The sequence below is a fragment of the Apaloderma vittatum genome, unplaced genomic scaffold (assembly GCF_000703405.1).
Source record: "Apaloderma vittatum isolate BGI_N311 unplaced genomic scaffold, ASM70340v1 scaffold6472, whole genome shotgun sequence".
In the NCBI taxonomy this organism is placed as follows: domain Eukaryota; kingdom Metazoa; phylum Chordata; class Aves; order Trogoniformes; family Trogonidae; genus Apaloderma; species Apaloderma vittatum.
In genome coordinates this window covers 364-10,682 of record NW_009701776.1, presented here as the reverse complement: position 1 = coordinate 10,682, position 10,319 = coordinate 364, and the positions used below count along the sequence as shown (strand labels likewise).

General features: G+C 44.0%; 1 protein-coding gene across 1 annotated transcript in view; it reads right to left on the bottom strand.

Annotated features, from left to right (window-relative positions):
- Positions 1-9,490, bottom strand: part of DARS2 (aspartyl-tRNA synthetase 2, mitochondrial) — a gene marked incomplete at its 5' end in the record, with an annotated part of 12,122 nt that extends 2,632 nt beyond the window's left edge. Inside the window, 12 exons of the mRNA XM_009879269.1 lie at positions 667-819; positions 992-1,054; positions 2,256-2,363; positions 2,572-2,751; positions 3,266-3,335; positions 4,119-4,225; positions 4,945-4,991; positions 5,530-5,653; positions 6,644-6,739; positions 7,906-8,007; positions 8,305-8,371; positions 9,361-9,490. Coding sequence (XP_009877571.1) covers positions 667-819; positions 992-1,054; positions 2,256-2,363; positions 2,572-2,751; positions 3,266-3,335; positions 4,119-4,225; positions 4,945-4,991; positions 5,530-5,653; positions 6,644-6,739; positions 7,906-8,007; positions 8,305-8,371; positions 9,361-9,490 — 1,247 coding nt within the window. The remainder of the gene's footprint in view (positions 1-666; positions 820-991; positions 1,055-2,255; positions 2,364-2,571; positions 2,752-3,265; positions 3,336-4,118; positions 4,226-4,944; positions 4,992-5,529; positions 5,654-6,643; positions 6,740-7,905; positions 8,008-8,304; positions 8,372-9,360) is intronic.
- Positions 9,491-10,319: the final 829 nt, after the last annotated feature.

Genomic DNA, 10,319 nt, shown 5'->3' with positions numbered 1-10,319 from the left:
AGACCGAAAAAGCTCCAGGGTTTGACCAAGATCAAGTAAGGAGCTGGAAATTCCATTTTCCTCCAACTCTCCCATTTTCATAAAACTTCTCTAGACCAACCTAAACCTCTACACAAGTGTGGATTAACTGGGGGAACACAGATCCGCATTTTGCAGACAGAGAAAAGAAGACACAGAAAGAGAATATGACAATATTTTCATTATCAAGCAAAGCACGGCACCTTGGCATAAACTGCTGCTTGGAAGACATTTGATGGCAAGAGCAGAGAGAAGGGTAGGGACAGAACCTCAAATCACTGCTGCTAACAAGCAGCTGTGCTTCACTCTCATCATCGCTTATAGGAGACAAAATTACCTAGTTGACCTTGCTTTCCAATCTCTGTTTGACGCTTTAAAAATTAAGTTAAGGTGATCGAAAGGAGGCACTATTTTGTTCCTGTTTTATATTCCAGCCTCTACTTCAGTTACAAGTTCTTCCCAGAATTTGACTGGGAGAAATAAAAGCAATAGGTACATTTCATGCATTATTTGCTGTTGCTATAGCAGAGAAACACCAAATTAGATGCTGACCTATTTTAACAATAAGAATTAGGCTAAGGCCAGACAACATCAAAGCCATCATCAGCAACGTTCCACTTGCAGAGCCCCCCGTGGAACGCTTCCTACCACTTGCTTGTGTTCACCAGCCGCCAGCAGTACCACATCATCCACCTGCATGTTCAGTGCTCGGACAAGCTCTGACTGCTGCTTCTCACCAAGAAACTTGGTAAGCAGAGACTTCACGCTTCCATCAGGCTTGCAGATAACTTCCACGATTTCCTAATGAAAGGCAAGAGTATGTTCAGTCCACTGCTGCCTTGAAGCATCATATGCTCAGGCACTGACTCTGAGCCTTTAAAAACTGCTCTTCTACCTTCCTCTGCCTGAAAGTGCCTTTTTACACACTTTGTCATTCACCATCTCCAACGCCTCCGCAGCGTTTCCATCTCACCTGGTTAAAATGGGATTTTGCAGACTCCTTTAATGACTCCAAATCTTTATTTTTAAGATATCTCTGAGGAAAAAGAGCAAGAGAAGATACATTAAACATCAGCAAAATCTACAGAAAGCCTAATCAGGATTCAGATGTACTGACTGAGCTGTTTCCAAACTTCTCAAGTTCTTTCGTTTCCAGTACAAGTTCTCATGAGGGCTGTGGAACAGGAGAGGGTCCACAGCATTAGGCTGCAGCTGGGTACTTTCTCTGAGGGCTGCTTTCAGGAAGAGGCTCCTCTAGCTTGTAAATCTGTCTGCAGGCTTTTTTTCCCTGATCAGAAGTCAGATGTAGCTGGTCTGCAGAGTCAGATCATGCCAACAAACTGCCTTCAGAATGCAGAAACAAGGTTAGAACACCAGCCTGTGGATTGGGAAGGCATAGCTCAGCTTGGAGGAACAACAGAGGGAAACCAACTGGGCTCTCACATGCAAAGAAATGCAGTAAATGAACATCTGCACCAAGATCTTGATTTTTTCAGCTGCCCTAAAGTTTAGAGGGGCTCCAAACTCTGCTTTTGTTTTTCTCAAAACACACACCTCGGTGCCCTCTAGTGGTAAGCCAGTAACTTGTACTTTGTGTCAAAACGAACCCCAAGAGAAACTATGGTCAAAAAGTCCTATTTCTCCAAATAAAACTCAGTGGTTAGTGGTTTTTTCCCCCATACTAGCCAAGCTGCAAAGATGCCCAACAGCGAGAATTAAACCTGCCTCCCTGCCAAAACACAGGGCAGTGTCAAATCTTCTATATCTATTGTCAGCCTCGGATTTGGTCTGTGACATTCTCATTATGAGACATGAGTTGTGCCCACAAATGCAGCCAAAGCAACCACCTGCCCTCTCTCTCCCCAGCCCAGGACAGAGCTGAGGATTTCAGCTGTGCCATATCCAGCTCTAGTTCAGTCTCTTGCCGCAGGGCACAATTTGTTAATCAGAGGCACATCAGGAGCCATCTTTGACAAATGCAAGCTGAAGCTCTGAGATACTCCCCTATCTTCAAGGGATGTCGCAGCTCTGTTCTCTTCCTGCCCTTCCTGAGGACAAGATATTCTTCCTGTCCCCATCTAACACCACTCAGCCCAATTACAACCAATCCCAAGTTCCCTGAAGGACACCACTCCCCCAGGAACAGCAAGGGACATTTCCATACCAACGAAAGAATTCAAAATGGCTTTTTATTTATTTCACATAAACCACAAGCAGTACATAAAAGCATCACTTACCACTCCCTGGGGGATACAAATGGATTTGACAGTGCCACGCAGGTAACTGAGCGCGTTCTGCACAAACTGAATGTCCGAGCTTCGTAACAAATCACTTATATCCACTATCTGTGAAAGGAGAGAGCATGGGGAAAAGCCTGGTAGGAATATGAAGTCAAAATCCTGCACCTGTGTCTTAATGCATACAACATCATTCCCTGGGATATCGTTTCTTTGCTCAGAGAAATCAACTGATTCACAGAAAAGAGATCCAAAGAGGTTAATAAGACGCCCACAGCAAGGAAAAGCCACAAGTTTCCAGTGGGCAAACTCTCACCTTCATCTCAAAACGAGTGTCTGGTTTATCAGTCCCATACTGAGCCAGTGCCTCCTCGTACGTCATAGAAGGGAAAGGAGTTGTAATGAAGCCTTTTTCCTTAGGCCAGGAATATTGCAGCAGGCCCTCTATCAGCCTCTGGATCCCAGCTTGGTCTACAAATGACATCTCTATATCTATCTTAATGCAGATAAGAAGAAGAGGGATTCCACGTTAGGTACAAGTTTTGCCTTTGCACTGCTACTTGCAGAAGCTCTTAACTGTAAAGCTGGCACAAGAAGAAACAACATACTACATGAAATCATAGCATGACTGCGAAAATGTGCTGATGATCTCCCTACAACCTGATGATTCAGGCAGATTCATCCTCAGAGAACCGAATGAGGTAATGATGACAAGGACAGAAGGTGAAACCTTGAATGAGGCAGCCTAACCCGGCCTGGGATCTCAAGGCTGAGATCAGCAGGACCGGAGGAGACTTGCATCAGCAATTCCCACATCTATTGCACCGGGGACTGCGCAGTCAGCAGAGGACAGCAACCACTCCGTGGACATCCCACTCTGAAGTCCATGAAACATGCAGCGAACAATCGTACTCCCCGAGCAGCACAAGAGCAGAAACTACACCTTCAGGAGGGAAAACAGCTACAAGCCATTCGGGGCAGGAGGGTAAAAGGCAGCATGAGCTGGTTACCTGAGTGAATTCAGGCTGCCTGTCAGGCCGTGAACCTTCATCTCGGTAGCAGCGAGCAACCTGAAAGTACCTGCAACAGCACTGTCGCTTAGATAACAATCTGAAGTACCCTAAATTAAATTGTGGCTATAGAATTGATCATTAAAAAAAAAAAGAAGGAAAAAAAAGTAAGTCTCCCTTTGCTGCTCCCTTGCAGCAATGATCATAGCCCCAGTTGTTCCCATCCCCTCAAAAGCACGACGTTTTGAGTGGAAGCATGTCCACCAACCTCCAACCATACTTCTAGAGGCAAGTGGAGGCCACCAGGTGAGCTGTGCCCAAACACAGCCATACTTAACCCCTTTCCCACCTTCTGGTCCAAATCTGTAGCCGTGCAAAACTCACTCAGAATCAAGATCTGGCTTGCAGTTCACTGCACAAACAAGTGTCTCCCTCTTCTTCAGTTTGATTTGGAGGAACAAGCTCAGTTAAAAGCTTTGTACTCACGCATCCTGAGAACACGCTTTCCTTTTCTCAGTCCTACTCAGCTGCTCAGCCTCATCTCAATTAGCTCTACAGGTTACTCTTGGAGAAACTTTTACCACACGCTAGATTTTCTGCCCTTCAGACTGTGCTGCAGATCAAGTTTCCAATTAAAACAACAGTGAAGATTTCAACTTTTAAATAGGATACGTTTCCTCTTACTGAGAGGCATTCTTGCTGGGAGGCAAAGGGCCTGACCCAGCTGCAAAGTTGTTAAGTACTTAAGGATCCCTCTTCAAACTCCTTGACAGTAACTTTTATCCAAAATCTCACAGACGAAAGCAAACAAACCCTGAATGCCATATGCAGAGAAATCCAAAAAACTCTTTACCTGTCCAGGCCTCCAATCATGAGGAGCTGCTTGAACTGCTGAGGGCTCTGTGGCAAAGAGTAGAACTTGCCCGCTTCCCTCGAGGGCACAAGGAATTCTTTTGCTCCCTAGCATCAGAAAGAAAAGCTTACACACTTTAAGTGGCCTCAGCTCCTAACAGAGAGCACAGATTAGAAGTGCAAGAGGAAAGGTCCTATTTTCACTGTTATGAAGCCCCACTTGCGAGGAAACAGCTGTTTACATGCTGCACTTGCAAAAAATAAAAAAATAAAATAATCTGTTAACCCTCTTGGTCCAAAATATCCCAGAGGAGGATTCTCCACCTTCTGCTCTGAGAGACAAATGTATAACAACACACTATCCAAGTTTAAATGCGAGAACTCCAGGCGCTTGTTGCATCAACAGTTCCTGCGCTACAGCTCTCTTCTCCGTTACTATTTTTGAGATGAAAGAAAGCGACATAACTCAGAAATTAAAATTGCTTGAGTAATGTCACTGCAGTAACCCACTAGCTAAGAAATACATATTGGGGAAACAACACTTAGAGGAAGATTTTCAGTTTTATAATGTCTGTCCCAGGACAGGACTTGCACTCAACTTAGGCTCTACAAGACAGAAGCTTTACTCATTTGAAGGTTCAAAATTAAGACACAAGATGTCACTTCTCCCCTTTCCCTCCCTCAACTTTTAAAAGGACCCATGTATGCTACCAGAAATTTGCACACGAGCTGTTACTTAGTGAAGGAGCAGCAACTGACAACAATTCAGCCATGAACTGCCTATGCAATTGCAGGAGGCTAAAATGAGTTACTACCAGCATACATACCCCTGGGGTTCTTTTAAAGAGCGTTGGAGTTTCTACATCCACGAACCCTGAGGAACAAGCACATGCTTTAGACTCGGAACACACCAAGAGCAGGGAGAACTAGTATGACACAGGGTAGGGTCAGTCAACAAAACAGGTCACTTAGCACATCATGTAGCCTCACCAAAACCTACAGATTATGCTGCTTTGAGAACTTCTGTAATGACAGATTTAAAAGCCCTGAGCTTCCCTGATGTCCTGCCAGAACTGTCAGTGACAGAGGACTCCACATAATTCTCTATCCTTTTTGAACTAGGCTTTGCTTTTCCAGAAATGACTTCCTGACTTGAAGATAAATAAAAGCCCGGTAAGAAATCCATCCCTTTGATGTGCCTCAAGTTGGGTGGCCAAAACAGGGAAACTACCTGCAAAAGGCCTTCTCTCATCTGAAACAACTGGTTTGTAGCACACAAAGAGATTTCAACATACTATGCCTTTACCAGTTTGGAGTAGCTACTTGATTTACAATCTCTCCCAGTAACAGGGAGCAGAAGGGAGGGCTAAGATGCCATTTGCTGTACGCAGCGCTCTTCAAGCGCTTCTTACCGTGCAGGTTACACAGATATTCCCGCATCCTCATGACTGTCTGTGATCTCAGCCGCAGGTTATGCTGCAACTGGAAGCTACGCAAGTCCAAGTAACGATACTGCATCCGTAAAGCTTCCGATTTCTGAAGAGAAGAGATAATTAGGATTAAGAGACAAAATTCAAATTGCACGTCCAATGAAGCTGCTCCTAAAGCCACAGGACAAAAGGGGGAAGCTAAAAAAGAATGCTGCTCTATTGCTGCAACCCACAACCTAACTTCAGCCACTGAGAGTGTTTCCATGCATGACAATTACTTAAAAAAAACCCTAAACCAATAAGCAGACGGACATTTCTTGTGATAAGAGCTGCCTCAATAAAGCCAAGGATATCAACCCTCCTCTTCCTCAGTCCACTGCAACAGACTGCAGCAATCCTTCCTGTGATATTTAAGCAGAGGAATGATATCACACATAGATCTAAAGGAACCACCAAGTGGTGACAGACCCCTATTACAGACAGGAAAACTAAAGTGATGTGGATGATGGGAATTGTCCAGGACCTGTAAAGTGGAAGGAAGAGGACCCAGTTCTCCCAAACTCCAACACCGATGTGTTAGTCACGGTTTCAGTGGCACAGAGGGTATCTTCTATTTACAGCAATGCTGCTCCTACACAACGGAGCTTGCACTAAAAGTAACCTCTTAAGACTCTGTAGTTACAGAGGGAGAAAACCCTCTGGCTGACTAGACTTGTCCAGGTAAGCCTAAGCACCCTTGCCTTAAAACACAGCAGCACATTGGCAGGTTCTGTTTTAGTCTCAAAAAAGCTTGCACAGCCCCATTTCTTTCATTCTTCCCTTTACCATCTGTTGTTACAATGATATTTGAAAACCCTGTGCGACAGAACCATTCAAGTCTTGTTTTCTGCTTAACTCTGATCAGAAATAGATCCTCACGGCTAACGAGCAGCGCCCCTATTTTAAATGCCATCCTTCCCTCAAAGCAGAGAAGTAAAACTCTCAGGTGTTTTACCATCACTCTAAGCAAATTCCCAATTAATTGAGAAGCCACCACCTTGGGAAAAAAACACCCACACAACAACAACAAAAACCCCCAACCCCACAACACAGACACCTTGATAAAATCCTTGATTTCAAAAGGAAGCTTCTTGCAGGAGTTTAGGATCTCTGCAGTCTCCGCCTTCACTTCAATATCCCCTGTTGGCATTTTCTGGAGCAGGAGACAAGAAAAAAAAAATTACATTCAAGACGTAGGGAAAACAATTGGACAAAAGTATTTCACAGATGGTCATGGGAAAGAGAGAAACCCATGTGATTATCCTCCCTACCTTCTAACACCGTATAACTCGGAGAACTTCTCTCAAGGACAGATTTCACCTGGATTTCCCTTCTGTTCAGTCACCTCACCCAAGATGACATGTTCTTTCCCAATAACATACTGATCTCTACAAGAAATATAATTTCCTTTGCCTTGTTGAAGGACAGGCTGAGCGCAGAGGAACAGTCAGGCACAGACCTTCCTAGGGCACATGCATTTGGACAAAATACCAGTTCCATTAGCTTTGACGAAATCACGCAGCATCTTTGTGTGCATTAGCAGCATCACCATCAGTCCTGAACACAAGTCAAAAAAGGCAACTTGTGAGGAAATTCTCAGAACTTCCAGTTCTGAACATCACTTCTCAGAACTAGTCTTCTTTTCTTAGATCCCAAGGGAGAAGAGTCAGCTTCCCCACTTAGCACTGTGCCACAGCAAAGTTCATTTGAGCCTACAGAACTCTTCCTATTTACCAGGGGAATGTATATAAAACCTTCTGATAAAATGGTAAATTATTAAAAGAAATAAAACTGCTTGAAGCTTGCATTCTTTATGGAAATCTAGAGGAAAATAGAAGTTATGGTCATAATCCGGGTACTCTTTTTAGGCCTGCTAGTGATGGGATATGCACAATCCCGACAGAATAATCTCCAGCTGATTACAATGAGACCTGAGGAATGCACAATATTAACAAATTATTCACCCTGTTTCCTATACAACGAGAACAGCATTCTGAGCGAGAAATAGGTCATCGCATGCTGTGGAACTTGCGATGACAATTTCTTTTTCTGAAAATAAGAAACCACACTTTGAAAGCCTGAAAAACTAGCCATTATCCTTCCAAAGGGCTGGGACACAATTTAACTCACAGGTGTCTAATGTGCTTTGAGGTTCTCCTATATTATGTCATCGCAGTTATTCCACCTCATATTATCTGAGGATAAGCTGTCACGCACCCAGAACACACGTCAAAGCTATGACAAACCCACCATAATCCCGCCATCCAGTGCTCTTTTCCACAAGGGAATAAAACCCCTGACAGACCTCAATATTCTCACCGGATTCTCCTGCCCTGGGGGCCGAGGGGACACAATTCCGGTCACTCGCACAACAGACTCCACCGGCGCATTAGACAAGAGCTTCTTCACGTGGGAATGCGCCTGCAAGAAGGTGACAGCGTCTCATAAAAATTCAAAGAACAGGATGAGCGCACCAAGCTCAAGGGCCTCCTTTCTCAACAGCCCGTTTGGATTCAGGATCACTCCTCAGAAGCCAGAGGAAAGGGCACTGATGTTTCTGTCGCGGTGTCAGATCAGGGCTCTTGTAACACTCGAATCTACTCCTGAGTCAGAGCACTGGGTTTGACCCGGTACTTCGTTCCGCTCTCCACGTCTGCTGGACCCAAGCTACCAAAGGAACAAGAAAGACACAGGCACTTGTATTTTGGTAGCACTTACCTCATCCTGTGGGATGACGATCTGGGTCAGTCCCTGGAAATCCCTCAAAACCAGAAACAAGCCCTGTCTGATCCACGAGAAAACACAAAAGGAAAAACATTTTTTTTTGCAAGAATTTGCTACTCTTCTGCTTTTTAAGCCAAAGCACGTGGCAATTAGCAACTTCCTACATCTTGCGACTAACCTCAAAGCACTTCCAAATAACATATGTACAGATTCTTTTCCCACATTTGAATCTAATCTGAACAATTTCTTTCAGATTTCGCCCAGCCACAACAAACAATGTGCAAATAAGCAGGAGAGGCAGGTTTTTAACTTGAACTTTAAGACAATGTAGAGCAAGGATCCTGAACACATGCACTTTCCTCCTCAGAAAGAGCGTTCAGATAAACGCATTTAGATGAGCAATAAAGCTAAAGTTCACATGCACACAAAAAAAGAAAAAATATAACCACTAAATAAAGGAAAACAAGCAAATGCCCAGGATCAGAATATTTCAGAGCGCTGTCCATGCTAGTTTGCTTTTCACTCTAGGTTTACAAAAAGTACAACTCCACTAAGAGTGATTACACCACGACACCTATAGCAAACGGTTAGAATTAACATTCCACCCTCTGCTTACTACCTTTTCTCAATAGTTCTTTTTTAAGCAAAGCTTACATACTTTAAAACTGCATCATTAGATGCTGTAGTTGAAAAGACAAACAGCATTGTTTGTTTGCTTAAAATTTAAGGCCACTATATAAATTATATGCTCACACTTTTTAGAATTGCTACAAATATGCTATTACTTGTTTTCTGTCCTACATCATGAGGGCAATAACACTTAAACGTTTTGCAGCATTGTAACGAGGATCAATTAACGCTTGTATGAAACTCTAACATTCTAAATACCGATCTGGCACAGTTCCCAATTGTTTTAATCACTTCAGAAGCGACTACTGCAGGATACTAAAAGATAACCTGAAGCATAAAAAGAGTGTTTGAATCCAGGCCTAGAACATACATCAGATCTGGCAAATATATATCTCCACTTTCACCTTGGTTTGCATTTACCTTTGATACTGAACCCATCCGTAGAGCGTGACCTCTTGTCCCACGTGAGAAGAACGCAGCTCGCCACAAGTGTTGGTCCGAGTGACAAAGCTATTCAAGTCTTGAATAAAAACAATAAATTCTTTGGTGGCTTTTGCAGACAAGCAAGATAAAACAGTTAAAGAGTTTACCCTCTCCCAAACATTAACATAATTTAGACATGTATAAAGCCATTACTCCATATACCCACCGCATGTCTGCTCTAAGGCGTTAGGATGTAAATACAACGTAACAAGACCTGGCCCTTAAGAATTATTATTTCTATGCCTGTCAAACTTTCACACAGCAATCTCAACAGTCTTGCTGCCAACCGTCGCCCTGTAAATTTCAGGGGCGGGAGAAGGGAAAGCTGCAGGCGAGTGCCGAGGCACACTGACAATTCCACATTCAAATCCAGAGGAAATGGGGCTTCACAAGCCAAGGCTGAAACAGACTGAACCCACCACGTGGGTGTAAATTGAACAGCCTCCTGAACACGACTTGTAGTAAAATGCCCTGAACCATCACTACAGATTTTCCACCGACCCCAGAGTGCCTGGCATCATGACTTACTTAGGAAACCAAGCACGCCATTCACACAAGATCCAGCTGGCAAGGAGAAATCTGAAGGATGGTAGTGCCTAGACCTATATACAATTAAAAGAACTAGTCTTCCTTGCTGCCTTCCTTCAGCAGCGCCTAAAGCCTGCAAAAAGTAAAGCAGAGGGCAGCTTCGTTTTGACATGAGGCCTTCAGCTGCCTCTGCTGTTCACAGGCTGTGTGTGCTACAGATGGGGGGGAAAGCCAAGCAGGAGGTCAGCAGGGAAAGGAGTGAGGCAAACTGGTTCTGATATAGAATCACAGACTGGCCTAGGCTGGAAGGGACCTTAGAGATCATCTCGTCCAACCCCCCTGTCCCGGGCAGGGACGCATTTCAACTA